The 17,774-nt window shown below is 43.6% G+C and overlaps 1 protein-coding gene across 1 annotated transcript in view; it reads left to right on the top strand.

The window, feature by feature from the left end:
- TICRR (TOPBP1 interacting checkpoint and replication regulator) overlaps positions 1–17,774 on the top strand; it is a 54,496-nt gene that overhangs the window by 35,254 nt on the left and 1,468 nt on the right. The window contains exons 16-21 of the mRNA XM_025392812.1: positions 7,231–7,321; positions 9,129–9,187; positions 11,007–11,141; positions 12,648–12,805; positions 14,872–17,035; positions 17,185–17,307. Coding sequence (XP_025248597.1) covers positions 7,231–7,321; positions 9,129–9,187; positions 11,007–11,141; positions 12,648–12,805; positions 14,872–17,035; positions 17,185–17,307 — 2,730 coding nt within the window. The remainder of the gene's footprint in view (positions 1–7,230; positions 7,322–9,128; positions 9,188–11,006; positions 11,142–12,647; positions 12,806–14,871; positions 17,036–17,184; positions 17,308–17,774) is intronic.

The raw sequence follows: 17,774 nt of genomic DNA, 5'->3' as shown, positions 1-17,774 counted from the left end.
TATTGGTTTTCTTTGTCTTTTTTTTTTTTGAGACAGAATCTCTCTCACTCTGTCTCCTGGGCTGGAGTGCAGTGGCGTGATCTCGCCTTACTGCAACCTCTGCCTCCCAGGTTCAAGCGCTTCTCCTGCCTCAGCCTCTCCAGTAGCTGGGATTATAGGCATGCGCCACCACGCCCGGCTAATTTTTGTATTTTTAGTAGAGACAGGGTTTCACCATGTTCAGCAGGCTGGTCTCCAACTCCTGACCTCAAGTGATCTGCCCACCTCAGCCTCCCAAAGTGCTGAGACAGGTGTGAGCTACCACGTCTAGCCTCTGTTGGTTTTCTAATCTCAGTTTCATTTTTTTCCCCCTCTATTGGCTTTGGTTTTTGTTTGCTATTTTTCTACTTTTTTTTTTTTTTTTTTTTTTGAGACAGAGTCTCGCTCTGTGGCCCAGGCTGGAGTGCAGTGGCCGGATCTCAGCTCACTGCAAGCTCCGCCTCCCGGGTTTATGCCATTCTCCTGCCTCAGCCTCCCGAGTAGCTGGGACTACAGGCGCCCGCCACCTCGCCCGGCTAGTTTTTTGTATTTTTTAGTAGAGACGGGGTCTCACCGTGTTAGCCACGATGGTCTCGATCTTCTGACCTCGTGATCCGCCCGTCTCGGCCTCCCAAAGTGCTGGGATTACAGGCTTGAGCCACCGCGCCCGGCCTATTTTTCTACTTTTTTAAGGTGAAGTTTAAGCTATTGATTTGAGATCTTTTTTAATAAAGCACTGCTTTAGGCATATCCTATAAATTTTGATATGATTTGTTTTTGTTTTCATCATCTCAAGATATTTTCGAATTTCCCTTGTGATTTCTTCTTTGATCCATTGGTTATTTCGGAGTGCATTAATTTCCACATACATGTATTTCCTAAATTCTCTTCTCTATTCTAGTTTCATTCTATTGTTGTAAAACATACTTTGTATGATTTCAGTCTTTTGAAACTTGAGACTTATTTTATGGCTTAACATTTGGTCTACTCTAGAGAATGTTTAATGTGTGCTTGAGAAGAATATGAAAGATTCTGTAGATGTGTGTTTGGTCTAGTTGATTTATGGTATTATTCAAGTCTTCTGTTTCCTTGTTGAGCTTCTGTTTTATTGTTTATTCATTATTCAAAGTGGCATATTAAAGTCTCCAGCTATTACTGTTGAATTGTTTATTTCTCCCTTCAGTTCTGTCAATTTCTGCTTCTTGTATTTTGAGACTCTGTTCTTAGGTATATATGTTAATAATTATTATGTCTTCTTGATCAATGAAACTTCTTACCAGTAGGTAATGTAGTTTGTCTTTTGTAACCTTTCTTAGCTTACAGTCTGTTTTGTCTGACAATAATACAGCTCCCCACTCACCAGCTCTTTTGGATAGGATATCTTTCATTGTCCTTTTACTTTCAACCTTAGTGTCTTTGTATCTAAATTAAATATCTTATAGACCTCATAGAGTTGGATCATGTTTTTTTAATCCATTCCGCCTATCTCTGCTTTTCAATTGCAGTGCTTAATCCACTTCTATGAATGTAATTACTAATAAGGAACAACTGTCATTTTCTATGTTTTATGCCTTTTTGTTTCTCAATTCCTCAATTCCTGTTTTTTGTATTTAGCTGATTTTTTGTAGTGTACTAGTTTAATTCCTTTCTTTCTTTTTCTGTATATTTTTAAGTTGTTTTCTCAGTGGTTACCTTGGAGATCACAATTAGCATCTTAAGCTTAAATGAACCTGGCTTTATGAATAAAGCCAACCTCTTTTCAATAATATACACTCTGCTACTATATATTTCTGTCTCTCCTTCTTTATATTGTTGTAGACTGCATCTTTATACATTGTGTACCTGTTAATACAGACTTAAATTAAATAGGATTAAAAAAAAAAACCCAAAATTACCATAATGCTGGCTTTTATATTTATCTATGTAGTTACCTTTACCATTGCTTTTTATTTCTTCTTGTGGCTTTGAGTTATTGTCTAGTACCTTTCATTTTAGTTTTTCTTATAGGGTAAGTCTACTGATTATGAACTCCCTCAGCTTTTATCTGTTTGGAAATGTCTTACTTTCGACTTTATTCCTGAAGGACATAGAATTTTTGGTTGGCAGTTTTTTTTTTTCCCCTTCAGAACTTCAAATGTGACATCCACTGCCTTCTGGTCTCCCAAATTTCTCATGAGAAATCAACTATTAATCTTATTAAGCTGCTTCTCTATTGCTGCTTTCCAGATTCTCTCTTTGTCCTTGGGTTTCAACACTTCAACTACAATGTGTCTCAGTGTAAATCTCTTTGAGTTTATTCTGCTTGGAGTTCATGGAACTTCTTGGATGTATATGTTCATGTCTTTCATCAGATTTTGGAAGCTTTTAACCATTATTTCTTCAAAAAATTTTCTGCTGCTTTTGGTCTCATTTCCTCGTTGGACTCGCATGATGTATGTGTTGGTACACTTGACAGTGTCCTACAGGTCCCTCAGACTTTGTTCTTTTTTTTAAATTGTTTTTTCTTTCTGCTTAGGCTGGATAATTTCAATTACCTTATCTTCAAGTTCACTGATTCTTCTGCCAGCTCAAATCTGTGGTTGACCCATCTAGTTAATTTTTTCATTTCAGCTCCAGAACTTCTACTGGATTCTTTTTTATCATTTCTATTGCTTTATTGATATTCTCATTTTGTTCATACATTATTTTCCTGATTTCCATTAGTTTCTTAATATATGGTTTAAGTGAGCTCGTTGTGTGTATTTAGAGAGGTTGATTTAACATCCTTGATTAGTAATTCCAATGTCTTGGCTTCCTTAGTGACGGTTTCTGCCAAATTCTCTTTTCTGGTAAATAGGCCATACTTTCCTGCTTCTTTGTATACTCTGTAATTTTTTGTTGAGGACTAGTTATTAGGGATATTATAATGTGGTAACTGCGTGGAGGTCAGATTCTGTCACCCCTCAGGGATTCCTATTCTTTGCTTATTAAGGACTTCAGCTATTCATTTGTGCCTTTTCCAAACTATTTGTGTAAAGTATGTATACCTTGTTACGTGTGGTCACTGAAGTTTCTGTCTTTTATCTCTGTGGTCAGCCAATGACCTAAGAAGGATTTCCTTAAATGTCTGATTTAAGAAAGGAGTGGGGGGAAGGTGTGTCTGTCCCTTAATCTTCTGATAATTGGGAGAAACCCACTGTAGCCTAAGACAGCTAAAACCAAGGCAGTGTGTGCACTGCTCCTACAGGAATCTGCCTGATTGACCAAAGCATGTAACCCCCAATTTTTGGAGGACCAGGTCCTCACTGTCTGCCCTAGCACCAACCAGCTGCTCCTGGAATGTGGGCTGCTATCCCAATAGCTACAGCAGGGCTGAGTTCACGCACATGCACATCATTCCCTTCCTAAAGATCAGCAGCCTCTCCCATCATCAAGCACTTCCCAGGTTATTAAAAAGTATTCAATCAAGTTCAGAGGTTCCAAAATAGTGAATTCTGATCTTTTTTTCTAGTTTACTAGTTATTTTGGTTGAGGGACTGACTCCTAGAGCTTTCTTCTCCATCAACCTCACTCCCCCTGGAGATTACAATTATGATATTAACTTATAACAGCCTAGTTCTCATTGATACCAATTTAACTTTGATAGTTTATAAAAACTTTGCTATTGTGTAGTTCTGACTATCCCTTCTTAGTTCTATATTGTCATGCAAATTACATCTATACATTGTATGCCCATCAACACTGATTTATAATCATTACTCTGTCTTTTAAATAACAGGTGGGAACAGTTACAAATAAAAAACACTTTTATAATGTTTTTCTTGTATAGTTACCTTTACCAGTGCTGTTTAACTCTTTATGTGGATTTGAGTTACCCTAGTGCCCTTTCCTTTCAGCCCATAGGACTCCTTTTAGTATTATTTATAGGGTAGGTCTGCTAATGACAAATTCTGTTTTATGTTGTTTCAATCTGAGAATGTGCTGATTTCTTCTTCATTTTTGAAGAATACTTTTATTGGGTATAGAATTCCTGGTTGACAGTCTTTTTTTTTTCTCAGTACTTTGAGTATGTCATCACACTGCCTTTTGTCCTTTGTTTCTGGCGAGAAAGCAGCTGCTAATCTCATCAAGGATCTATACACAATGAATAGCTGCTCTCTGACTCCTTTCAAGATCTTCTCTTTTTCACTTTTGATAGTTTGATTATGATTTGTCTGGGTTTGGGTCTCTTTCACTTTATTCTACTTGTATTGAGTTTCTTAGATGTGTAGTGTCTTTCATCAGATTTGGGTCATTTTTAGCGAATATTTATTCAAATATTCTTTCTACCTCTTCCTTTCTATCCTTTCCTTCTGGACTTCTGGTATGTGTGTGTTGTTGCGCTTGATGATGTCACAAGTGTCTGAAGCTCTGTTCATTTTTCTTCATTCTTTTGTCTTTATTTTCCTTAGACTGGATTATCTCAATTAACCTGTCTTCAAATTTGTTGACTCTTTCTTCTGCCACCTCAAATCTACTTTTCATTTTTGTTATACTTTTTAACTCTAGAATTTCTATTTGCTTTTTTTTTTTTTTTTTAAACGATTTCCGTCTGTTGATGTTCTGTTTGGCAAGTCATTGGACTCATGTTTTAGATCTTTAGATATGATTTTCTTTAGTTATTTGAACATATTTAAAACAGCTGATTTAAAGTCTTGTTCTAATAAGTTCAATGTCTGGACTTTTCTCAGGGACAGATTCTATTGCTGATTTTTTTTTTTTCCCTGTGAATGGGCCATACTTTTGTGTTTTGTTTCTTTGCATGACTCATAATTTTGTTGACAACTGGATTTGTTTTATATTATTTTATTTTATTTTATTTATTTATTTTTTGAGATGGAGTCTTGCTCTGTCACTCAGGCTGGAGTGCAGTGGTATAATCTCAGCTCACTGTAGCCTCAACCTCCCTGGCTTCCTGGCTTAAGCAATCCTCCCACCCCCTTGGCCTTCCAAGTAGCTAGCTGGACTAAGGCATACACCACCACTCTTGGCTAATTTTTGTATTTTTTTGTAAAGATGTAGGTTTCACCACGTTGGCCAGGCTTGTCTTGAACTCCTGAACTCAAGCAATCCGCCTGCCTCAGCCTCCCAAAGTTCTGGGATTACAGGCATGAGCCACTGCACCCAGCATGGATATTTTAAACAATATAATGAGGCAGCTCTAACAATCAGACCCACCCCACCCCTGCCAGGATTTGTTGTTGTTTTTGCTTAGTGACTTTTCTGAACTATTTGTTTAAATTTTGTATTATTTGTCATGTATGGCCACTAAAGCCTCTGCTCAGTTGTCTTAGTGGTCAGCTAATGATTGGACAGAGATTTCCTTAAATGCCTGGAACCCATAAGTTTCACAGCCCCTGCTGAGGGGCTCTTTGTGTGTTGGGTCATGCCTTCAACACTCAGCCAGGCAGTTTAGAATTCCACTTCACTTTCTGTTTTGCCAGAGCCTCAAGGTTAGCCATAGGTGGCAGCTTACAGGCTTCTCAAGTCTATCCTTGGCACATGCACAGTGCTACACATGTGTGTGGACTTTTGGATGCCTAAGAATGTCGTCAGAGGTTTACAAAGTCCCCTGTGATGTCTCATTCCCCAATTTTCCCAGTTAAACTTTTGGCCAGCTTGTTATTGCACCAAATGTTACCACCACCCCAGGCAGCTGTGACATTTAACAGTTGCTGCTGATTGTTTTCAGTAAATGCTGTCAGGGAAAAAGGTGGTTGACCTGTTCTGATTCAGGTCAAATCAAGACAAGCCTCGATTCGAGTAGGATTCTACAGGGAACTGCCTGACAGGTTAATGGATGACAGTTATCTGAGAATGGAATTTTGGAGGAGCTCCAGCCCCATTCTGCCCTGTCCAGAGGCTGCTGGGCTGTTGGTTTTCACTGTGATTATGGGCAGTTGATTTTTAAAGCTAGGGGGAAGGGGTGGGGACTAAGGCAAGTTAAAGCTTCCTGAGATTCAACGATTTTTCTTGAACAAATACACCCTAGATTGTTGCAAACCTTTAGTTAATGTTCAGAGTTCTGGAAAAGTTGATTTTTGACCATTTTTCCCAGTGATCTCTGTTCCTTTATGGAGGAGAGTGTTCAGAGGTCCTTACCTCACCATTCTTACTGGCATCACTCTTCTTTACAAGTCATTTTAAGCTCACTTTAAAATCAGTCCTCTCATAAGTAGCTTGGCTGCCTACTCTGCTGAGAAATTTTGTGCCACCTAGGTTTATCTTAATAATTAACATTTATGTGGCATATCAGCATTTTCACATATTTCATTTAATCATAAATACTAGAACCACCAATTAGGTGTTAGTCTTAACAAGTGAGCAGTTTTCATTTTTTCAGAATTGCTTATGAGATAAAATTTTATACTTATATTGTCCTTTTTTTTTTTTGAGATGGAGTCTCCCTCTGTCGCCCAGGCTGGAGTGCAGTGGCATGATCTTGGCACACTACAACCTCTGCCTCCTGGATTCAAGTGATTCTCCTGCCTCAACCTCCCAAGTAACTGGGCTTATAGGCACATGCCACCTCGCCTAGTTAATTTTTGTATGTTTAGTAGAGACAGGCTTTCACCATGTTGGCCAGGCTGGTCTTGAACTCCTGACCTCAAGTGATCCGCCCTTGTTAGCCTCCCAAAGTGCTGAGGTTACAGGCATGAGCCATTGTGCCCAGCCTATATTTAGATTGTCTTATGTCTTTTTTTTTGGAGATGGAGTCCAGCTCTATCATCCAGGCTGGAGTGCAGTGGCGTGATCTCGGCTCACTGCAAGTTCCACCTCCTGGGTTCACGCCATTCTCCTGCTCAGCCTCCCTAGCAGCTGGGACTACAGGTGCCTGCCACCACGTCCGGCTAATATTTTTGTATTTTTAGTAGAGATGGGGTTTCACCGTGTTAGCCAGGATGATCTCGATCTCCTGACCTCATGATCCACCTGCCTCGGCCTCCCAAAGTGCTGGGATTACAGGCATGAGCCACCACGCCCAGCCCTTATGTCATTTTTTAATCTCTAATAGTGCTGACAAACTTCTATCATGTTGAGTCCTGTAACCACAGAACTTAGCCCAAAGACCATTAAGATCCTCTCCAGCTAGGTAATAAGCCATACAGAAGTTCAAACTGCTCCCTTGGCCTTACTGCTGCTTCTTGATGAGGTTAAATGAAATTTATGATTTAAGCTGTTTTTACATTTTAGGTTATCACAAACTGCTGACTAAGAGTGTGGCCGAGACTCCAGTGCATAAGCAGATCTCCAAAAGGCTGTTGCATAGACAAATCAAGGGCAGGTGAGTGACATCCCCATCCAGGCTTCTTCATACACCCACACCACCTCAAAGCGACCTTGTGGGCCACTACTTGGCTTCTCTTGACCTTCATGATTTAAATCTTAACTATGCTGCTTAAAACCAAAGAGCAGTCTATAAGCTCTCCATGGGAGCAGGAGAACCATATAAAATGTACACTTGTCTGGCCTCAATTATTTTGAGATTTATCCATGTTGCTGCATGCAATAGTTCATCCTGTTTTATTGCTGAGAAGTATTTCATGGAATAGATACTCCACGGTTTTTAAATCCATTCATCTGTGAACATGGGGAAGGTGGAAGTCTGGGATCCCAAATCGGCCTTTGCTGACAGAGGTGTAGGTGGGGCTGCAGTTTTTTCTGCAGCGATTGGTTGGAGTAGGGCAATTATTGTCTCAAAGTTTTCTGTCTTGCTTGGCTGACCCTTTCCTAGTTCTTTGGCTTGAGAGCTCTCCTTCCTTGGGGCATCTGTAGTCTGCTCCTGGTATACCTGAGTTGTCAGCTTCTCTGGCACCCAGTCTAGGGGTGTAGGCAGCAAACAGAAAACCCAGGGAGTTCACTGCCCTCCTCAGTCCCAAAGTCCCCAGCCAGGCTGCCTTCTTCTCTCTGCCTTTCAGAATTGTCTTCTGCTCATTGTATAGATAATGTCATGGGTTTTTAGCTTGATTTCAAGGATAATAGAAGCACACCTACTTCATTTTGTCAGGAACCCATCTTGACATTATTTGTATATGGATTTTACACACTTGTGAAGTTTATAGGTTAAATTGCAAAAAGTGAAATTGGTGGGTCAGAGGCATATATATTTTTAATTAAATTTTTTATAAAGTCCTTGACACATTGGCAGAAATTAAGGCTCTTAAACAGAAACTTGAATGTTGGTGCTCATTACTGTGATAGTCTGATAGTTTAGTATAAGTTTTTAATACATTAATGGGGTTTATAGTTCTGATGTTGTAAAATTGCTTTCCAAAAAAAAACATAAGCAAAACAAAGCCACATTCTAACCATCTCACTCTTTTTGAGTCAGAGTCTCGCTCTGTCACTCAGGCTGGAGTGCAATGGCACAATCCCAGCTCACTGCAACCTCTGCCTCCCGGGTTCAAGCGATTCACCTACCTCAGCCTCCAGAGTAGCTGGAACTACAGGTGTGAGCCACCGCACCCAGCTGATTTTCTTTTTTTTTTCTTTTTTTTTTTTTTTTTTTGAGACTGAGTCTTGCTCTGTCACCAGGCTGGAGTTCAGTGGCACAATCCTGGCTCACTGCAACCTCTGCCTCCCAGGTTCAAGCGATTCTTCTGCCTCAGCCTCCCAAGTAGCTGAGACTACAGGTGCACGCCACCATGCCCAGCTAATTTTTGTCTGTAGAGATGGGGTTTCACCATGTTGGCCAGTGTGGTCTCGAACTCCTGACCTCAAGTGATCTGCCCGTTCAAGTGATTCTTCTGCCTCAGCCTCCCAAGTACCTGGGACTACAGGTGCACACCACCACGCCCAGCTAATTTTCGTATGTAGAGATGGGGTTTCACCATGTTGGGCAGGCTGGTCTCGAACTCCTGACCTCAAGTGATCTGCCCATCTGAGCCTCCCAAGGTGCTGGGATTACAGGCGTGAGACACTGTGGCCAGCCTCCTGCTTGGCAATAATCACGTATGAGAGCCCTTTTCCAGCACTGGTGTTATCAGACCCCTTGATCTTTGTGATCTTGTTAAGTGAGAAGCTGCCTCTCTCCTTAATAAGTGTTAATTACAAGTGGTAGGGAATAATCCTTGTGCATGTGGTTCCTCGAGGTCCTCTGATCCTGGTCCTGATATTGGTGTTGTTGAAGAGTCCCCTGAAAAAGGAGATGGTAAGTGTTATCTCTTTTTGTTTTTAATGCAATCTACCCAGCTTCTATGAAAACCTTTTTGCATGTATTGTTACTTGGCATATCCTAAGATATTTTACAGAAATTGTGACGGCTCTGAGTCCACAATGCAGCTCAGTAAATATTTATAAATGAATGTTCTTTTACATAGAAGGTAGTGAGAGAATTCCTGGAAAAGAAATATTTTTTTACACAATAGATATGAAATTCAGGATGAGGGCTAAACTGTGTTATACAAAGTACTATGACTTACTTTATTTTATTTTTTATTATTATTATTTTTTTTTGAGACGGAGTCTCGCTCTGTCGCCCAGGCTGGAGTGCAGTGGCGCGATCTCGGCTTGCTGCAAGCTTCGCCTCCCAGGTTCATGCCATTCTCCTGCCTCAACCTCCAGAGTAGCTGGGACTACAGGCCCCCGCCACTGCACCTGGCTAATTTTTTGTATTTTTAGTAGATATGGGGTTTCACCATGGTCTCGATCTCCTGACCTCGTGATCCGCCCGCCTCGGCCTCCCAAAGTGCTGGGATTTCGGGCTTGAGCCACTGTGCCTGGTGACTTATTTTAAAAGTATATATAGCTTTTTTGGAGCTTTTCACTACATATTTTTGCAAGAAGGCAGGGAAATTCTTTACTGGGGAGTGTCTTTTCTGAGACATTATCTTTGCTGCTGTACCTTATATATCTGTGTATTCCATGCTCCCAACACACAGTACCTGGCACATAGCAGGTGATCAGTAAGCACATGTTGAATGAGGGTGAGCAGCAGGTGTGATGGTTCGTGCCTGTAATCCCAGCACTTTGGGAAGCCAAGTGGGGAGGATCACTGGCCAGGAGTTTGAGACCATCTTAGGCAACACAGCAAGATGCTGTCTCTATAAAAAATTTTTTAAAAATCAGCTGGGCGTGTTGGCATACTCCTGTGGTCCCAGCTCCTTGGGAGACTGAGGTGAGAGGATCTCTTGAGCCCAGGAGTTCAAGGCTGCAGTGAGCTATGATCGTGCCTCTGCATTCCAGCCTAGCAACAGAGCAAGACTATGTCTCTAAAAAATAAAATAATAAAAATATACCTGATGAAGGAGGGGTTTTAAAAAAACTAACTTCTAAGTTGCTCAAGTAATTCACATTTATTGTGGAAAAATCAGGAAATATAGAGAAGCCAAAAATTTTAAATCACTTGGTAATTCCACAACTCAGAAATACTCTAACATTTTAGCATATACTCTTACTGCTATTATTTCTATACAAATGCATGTAACATATACATATGAAACCTAACATAAATACTTGTTTTCGCCCTACACCATTCTTTTTTTTTTTTTTTTTTTTTTTTTTGATGAGACGGACTCTTGCTCTGTCGCCCAGGCTGGAGTGCAGTGGCATGATCTCTGCTCACTGCAACCTCCACCTCCCAGGTTCAAGTGATTCTCCTGCCACAGCCTCCCAAGTAGCCGGGGTTACAGGTGCCCACCACCATACCTGGTTAATTTTTGTATTTTTAGTAGAGACAGGGTTTCACCATGTTGGTCAGGGTGGCTACACCATTCTTAAGGTGGAAGTAAATAAGACTTCTGAAGGTGATAGTCTAGTGGGTCAGTGTTTTTTTAATACCTTGTTGGGACCGTGTATCAAACCCCTCTTAGTTTTTTAAGAGACACTTCACATGTCTCTTAAAGCTAATAGCTTGTTGAATTTCCATCTTATATGTGGTACTATGTAAATTTTGCCCGTTTTTGGACAACATGAGAAAATGTCAAGCTTGTAGTTCTCTTTGGTTACTTACTGTGGTTCTGATTTTACAGAAATAAGTTTGAGACGAAGTCCTCGAATCAAGCAGTTGTCATTTAGCAGGACACATTCTGCCTCCTTCTATTCTGTATCTCAGCCGAAGTCTCGAAGTGTGCAAAGAGTCCACTCTTTCCAGCAAGATAAGTCAGGTAACATACAGGCCCCTCTGCCTTCACAAGTCCGTGCTGACTTGGTGGGAAGTGTTTTTGGGAAAAGAAGCGTGAAATTTGGCATTTTCTTTCTTGACGTTGGAGAAGTAGAATAGGTATGTCTAGTTGAGGTTCAGGGTGATGACTAGATGAGCAGTCCATGACCTTTGTAATCAGTCATCCCTTGGACTCCTATAGCTGGTCATCCATGCTATCGTTATAGGTAGTTCGTTTATTCAAAAAGAACCTACCGATAATTTCCCATATGGACAGATCCTACACATCAGTATCTTAAGTGAAAGGTGATATCTCTGTTTATGTTCTTCATTCTTCTATCCATGGTTAGCTTGCTAATAGATTTGTGTTTCTTATTTTATCTTTTTTTGAGACAAGGTCTCACTCTGTCACCCAGGCTGGAGTGCAGTGGCACGAACACAGCTCACTGTAGCCTCAACCGCCCAGGCTCAGGTGATCCTCCCACCTTAGCCTCCCAGGGAGCTGGGACTACAGCTGTGCACCACCACGCCCAGCTAATTTTTTGTGTTTTTAGTAAAGACTGGGTTTTACCATGTTGCCCAGGCTGGTCTTGAACTGCTGGGGTCAAGTTATCCATTTGCCTCGGCCAACAAGATATATATTTTTATATTTACATATTAAATTATTTCAGTTGTCTACATTTTCTAACATAGGAACTGGGGTTAATGTGTAGTCTTACTAAAATTCAAAAAGGCAGCAGTTATTGCAGTTGCTGACATAATTAGGTGGGATTTTCCCCTGAGTTGCTCTCAAAAATTGTTGCCTTCTTTCTTTTATGAACTGACTGAGTTTTTCTTATGTTTTGTTTGTTTGTTGAGATGGAGTCTCACTCTGTCACCCAGGCTGAAGTGCAGTGGCGCGATCTTGGCTCACTTCAAGCTCTGCCTCCGAGGTTCATGCCATTCACCTGCCTCAGCCTCCTGAGTAGCTGGGACTACAGGTGCCCATCACCACTCCCAGCTAATTTTTTTGTATTTTTAGTAGAGACAGGGTTTCACTGTGTTATCCAGGATGGTCTCAATCTCCTGACCTAGTGATCTGCCTGCCTTAGCCTCCCAAAGTGCTGGGATTACAGGCGTGAGCCACCGCACCTGGCCTTGTTTGTTTGTTTTTGAGATGGAGTTTCGCTCTTGTTGCCTAGGCTGGAGTGCAATGGCGCAATCTCATCTCACTGCAACCTCCACCTCCTGGGTTCAAGCAGTTCTCCTGCCTCAGCCTCCTGAGTAGCTGGGATTACAGGCCCCTGCCACCATGCCCGGCTAATTTTTTGTATTTTTAGTAGACATGGGTTTCGCTATGTTGGCCAGGCTGGTCTTGAACTCCAGACCAGACCTCAGGCCATCCACCTGCCTCAGCCTCCCAAAGTGCTGGGATTACAGGCATGAGCCACCGCGTCTAGCTGGCTGTTTTAATAGTATTGGAAGAACAGGAATTGAGAAAGAATTAAATGTTGCTGTTTTTGACTTGCAGACCAAAGAGAAAATTCTCCAGTCCAAAGTATTCGGTCTCCCAAGAGTCTTCTTTTTGGGGCAATGTCTGAGATGATCAGCCCCTCAGAAAAGGGTTCAGCTCGAATGAAAAAGCGTTCAAGAAATACTTTGGATTCGGAGGTACCTGCAGCTTACCAGGTATGTTTCTGTAACGTTTGAAATAATATAATCTCCTGGAACACAGAGACATGGCCAAGGAATTCAGAATCCATTAGGGAAAAGAAAGCGGGTGATCTCTAGATAATGCTACAGATTGGAGGTGATTGGGTGGAGCCACATGAATAATTATTAGATATGTGGGAACTTCAAGCAGCAGGTTTGACTGAAGCCACGGTGGGGACGGTGGAGGAGGAGATAGAGAGGATCTCATCTATTCTCTTGGCTTCGTCTACTATTTATATTATATACTACACAGATATCTTTCTGGAGTGTGTGACACTCATCTTTCCGTTTGATTGCCCACCCCATCCAGTCACCAACATTAGAAACCTGGAGTCATCCTTTTCCCTCTCCCCAGGCATAGCCAATCAGTCGAGTCCTGCCCATTTTATTTACAAACTGACTCCTTTTTTTTTTTTTTTTTTTTTTTTTTGAGATAGAGTCTCTTTTGCACGGGCTGGAATGCAGTGGCATGATCTCGGCTCACTGCAACCTCTGCCTCCCAGTTCAAGCGATTCTCCTGCCTCAGCCTCCTAAGTAGCTGGGATTACAGGCGCCCACCACAACGCCCAGCTAATTTTTGTACTTTTAGTAGAGACGGGGTTTCACCATGTTGGCCAGGCTGGTCTTGAACTCCTGACCTCAAGTGATCCACCCACCTCGGCCTCCCAAAGTGCTGGGATTACAGGCATGAGCCACCACGCCCAGCCTAGAAACTGACTCTTGTACCCACCCCCTCTTCTCCCTGCCTGCAATTCCTACCCTAATTCAGGTCTTCCTGGAACACTTCAACAGGCTTTTCCCTCTCAAAGGGAAATCCTCCACCCAGAGGTCAGAGTGATCTTTCTGAAACTTTCCTCTCAGTTTGCTTAAAATGTTCGCTTTGCCTAAAGCTCTATAGACTCCCTGTCCGCTAAAGCAAGGTTTTAAGTTTTCCTAAATGGAACTCTTGGGTTCAAAAATAATCACCTTTGTTTGGAAACTCAATAAATTGCTTGGAGGTTGGGAAAGACATAGAGCTCTGGAGAAGGGTTTGAAAGCCACAGATCTACACAACCAAGATCAGTCTCCTCCGCCAGGCAGACAGGGTCTTCCGTGGTCTGTTCCCTCTGGCCTCACCCCTCCCCGCTCCACCTTCCCAGCAACATCAGGCTGGGTGCCAGCCCACACAGCCGCTGCTTTTTACTTCCAGGCCTTCGCTGGTATTGTTTTCTATGCCTAAAGGCCCCCACCACCCCACCCACTTCTCCTGTGTTTGCCTTCCCCTGCTGACACACATGCTTGAAGATCTGATCCAGGCCAGGTTAGGCAGCCCTTCTTTGTGCTCTATGATGCCCCTTGCATGTCCCTGTCACTGCGCCAGTCACATTGTATTTTCACCTGTGTATGCCCCACTGAACAGGAAATGCCAACTAGATTGGGAGTCTCCTGACAGGATGAAGAAAGGTTGTAGGAAAGATAAGCATTGATCTCCTTACCTGTTGGAGCTTTTCACTACATATTTTTGCAAGAAGGCAGGGAAATTTTTTACTGGGGAGTGTCTTTTCTGAGACATTATCTTTGCTGCTGCACCTTATATATTCTGTGTATTCCATGCCCCCAACACACAGTGCCTGGCACATAGCAGGTGATCAGTAAGCACATGTTGAATGAGGGTGAGTATCAGATGAGGTGGCTTCTAGAGGCTGCTTTAGGCAAAGATCAGAAATAGCTGCCTCATCCGAAAAGAAGGAAGAGCTAGAGAGTAGCTGCAGTGGTAGAATGATTCCATTAGAGGCAAAAAGCATGGTTTAGCAATATGTAGATTATTAAAATTTTTCTTAGGACAAACTAAACTTGGATAGTGTTTGGTCCTAGAAAAAGTGGACAAGTAAAATCTGAGTCATGTTTTGGAGAGGGAAACAGGTCACTGTTTGAGATTTCTATCTTTAGACCATTCCTTTGGCTGACTATAAATCTCCCGTTTGGTCTTAGAGATTACTAAAACACTTCAGAGATCATGAGTTATAATATTCAAGGACTGAAATAAGCATTTCTCTTTTCAGACTCCCAAGAAGTGTCACCAGAAATCTCTGAGCTTTTCTAAAACTACACCAAGAAGGTTCTCTCATACACCACAAACTCCACTGTATACTCCAGAAAGGCTGCAGAAGTCCCCTGCAAAAATGACCCCTACAAAGCAGGCAACTTTTAAGGAGTACTTAAAAGACTCCTCCTCACCCGGCCATGACTCACTATTGGATTCAAAAATTACTCCTCAAAAACGATGCACCCAGGCAGGAGAAGGTACCTCTCTTGAAACGAAGACACCAAGAACAACTAAGAGGCAGGGTACTCAGCCGCCTGGGTTTTTGCCAAATTGTACTTGGCCACATTCAATGAGTTCCAGTCCAGAAAGCCCCTCCTGTCCAGCCCCACCAACTTCATCGACTGCCCAGCCCAGGAGAGAGTGTCTGACTCCCATCAGAGACCCTCTCAGAACACCTCCGAGAGCAGCAGCCTTCATGGGCACGCCTCAGAATCAAACACACCAACAGCCCCATGTCCTCAGAGCTGCTCAGGCGGAGGAACCAGCCCAGAAACTACAGGATAAAGCTATCAAAACCCCAAAAAGACTAGGGAATTCAACTGTGACTTCTTCCCCACCTGCTACGCTAAAGAAACTATTTACCTCTCCTTTATGTGATGTTTCCAAGAAGAGTCCATTTAGGAAATCTAAAATAGAGTCTCCTTCACCAGAAGAACTGGATTGGAAAGAGCCCCAGATGTCACCCAGTGTAACTGCATCTCTCTCCTGCCCTGTTCCCTCAACTCCCCCTAAACTCTCACAGGCAGCTACATTGGACACTGTCCCTCCTCCGCCTCCTTCTAAAGTTGGGAAACGGTGTAGAAAGACCTCTGATCCCAGAAGGAGCATCCTGGGGTGTCAGCCTGATGCCTCCGCTACTCCTGGGGTTGGCACAGCTGACAGTCCAGCTGCCCCCACAGACTCTAGAGGTGACCAGAAGGTCCTGAGCCTCTCTCAGTCTCCTCCTGAAAGACAGAGCTACCCAGGCCCTGGTCTCAGGAGTGACTGGCATGCATCCTCTCCTTTGCTCATTACAAGTGACACAGAGCATCTCACTCTCCTCAGTGAAGCCGAACACCGTGGCATTGGTAACTTGAAAAGTAATGTCTCATCAGTGGAAGAGGGTGAGGGGCTAAGGACAGCGGATGCTGAGGAGAAGTCTTCTCTGTCTCACCCTGGGATTCCCCCATCTCCTCCTTCCTGTGGGCCCGGCTCTCCTCTGATGCCTTCCTGTGACATGCACTGTACCACAGACGGGAGACAGTGCCAGGCTTCAGCACAACTAGACAACCTGTCGGCATCAGCTTGGCATTCCACAGACTCTGCCAGCCCACAGACCTATGAGGTTGAGCTGGAGATGCAAGCTTCTGGTCTTCCCAAACTTCGAATTAAAAAGATAGACCCCAGCTCTTCGTTAGAGGCTGAGCCCCTCAGCAAGGAGGAGAGCTCTCTGGGAGAGGAGAGCTTCCTCCCTGCCCTCAGCATGCCCAGGGCCAGCAGGTCCTTAAGCAAACCTGAACCCACCTATGTGTCACCCCCCTGCCCTCGCCTCTCCCACAGCACGCCTGGCAAGAGCGGGGGACAAACCTACATCTGCCAGGCCTGCACCCCCACCCACGGCCCTTCTAGTACCCCCTCTCCATTTCAGACAGAAGGGGTTCCTTGGACACCATCCCCCAAGCACAGTGGGAAGACAACTCCAGACATAATTAAAGACTGGCCCAGGAGGAAGAGGGCGGTGGGCTGTGGCGCTGGCGCCTCTTCTGGGAGGGGTGAGGTCAGTGCAGACCTTCCTGGGAGCCTGTCGCTGCTGGAGTCAGAGGGCAAGGACCACAGCCTCGAACTCAGCATCCACAAGACGCCCATCTTGGAGGATTTCGAGCTCGAGGGAGTGTGCCAGCTCCCAGACCAGTCACCTCCCAGGAACGGCATGCCTAAGGCTGAGGAAGCCTCCTCCTGGGGACAGTTTGGGTTGAGTTCCAGGAAGAGAGTCCTGTTGGCCAAGGAAGAAGCTGACTGTGGAGCCAAAAGGATCTGTGACCTGAGAGAAGATTCAGAAGTTAATAAGAGTAAAGAGAGGTCTCCAAGTTGGAGCGCATGGCAGCTCCCCTCCACGGGAGACGATGAGGTGTTTGTTTCCGGTGAGTTTGTTTTTGAAACCCACTTACCTCATGGTTTCTTTTGGTCAGAGTGCTTGACAAGGAGGCACTTGGGAGTTGCTTCTTGGGAGGCCTGGTCTTCCGGGTTGGGGGTCTGGGGATGCTGCTCTTACCATGTGGGTTCTTTTTAGGCTCCACCCCACCTCCCAGCTGTGCCGTACAGAGCTGCCTCTCTGCCAGTGCCCTTCAAGCTCTGACCCAGTCTCCACTGCTGTTCCAGGGGAAAACACCTTCTCAGAGCAAAGACTCCAGAGGTAATGTTTATTGAAAGTCTAGGACCCTTTCTTGTGGGAGACTCTCTGAATTCATCAGGGTTGCCAGGCAGCTTGATTCTAGAGGAGCTCTGGAGAGTGCAAAGTGTGGGATAGGTGACTTCGTGCCTACAGTGTCATGTGTGCCCTTTCCAGAGAAACTCCACATTAGAACTTGTGTGCATGTGAACAGAAGCCCCCTCAAAATCCTACTAAAATTCCTTGGTCCTCTTGAAGATGGTGATAGTTGTGGGCTTGCCGCAACATACTGCTCTTCTGTAGTCTAAGAATCTGAACAGGAAGGTGTTCTGAGCAGCATGAGTGATAGGCCTGTTTAGAGCTGGTTCCCCACAGCGGGTTTATCCCCATGTTCTGTACATTCGGTGGGACACAGTACTGACTGTAGTTATAATCAGCCTTCAGACTCTAGGATTCCCCTTCCCCTTCCCCTTCCAAATCCTATTCCCAAA

Source organism: Theropithecus gelada, chromosome 7b (genome assembly GCF_003255815.1).
Source record: "Theropithecus gelada isolate Dixy chromosome 7b, Tgel_1.0, whole genome shotgun sequence".
Lineage (NCBI taxonomy): Eukaryota > Metazoa > Chordata > Mammalia > Primates > Cercopithecidae > Theropithecus > Theropithecus gelada.
Note: the sequence above shows the minus strand (reverse complement) of the source record. Positions and strands in the feature narration are given on the sequence as shown.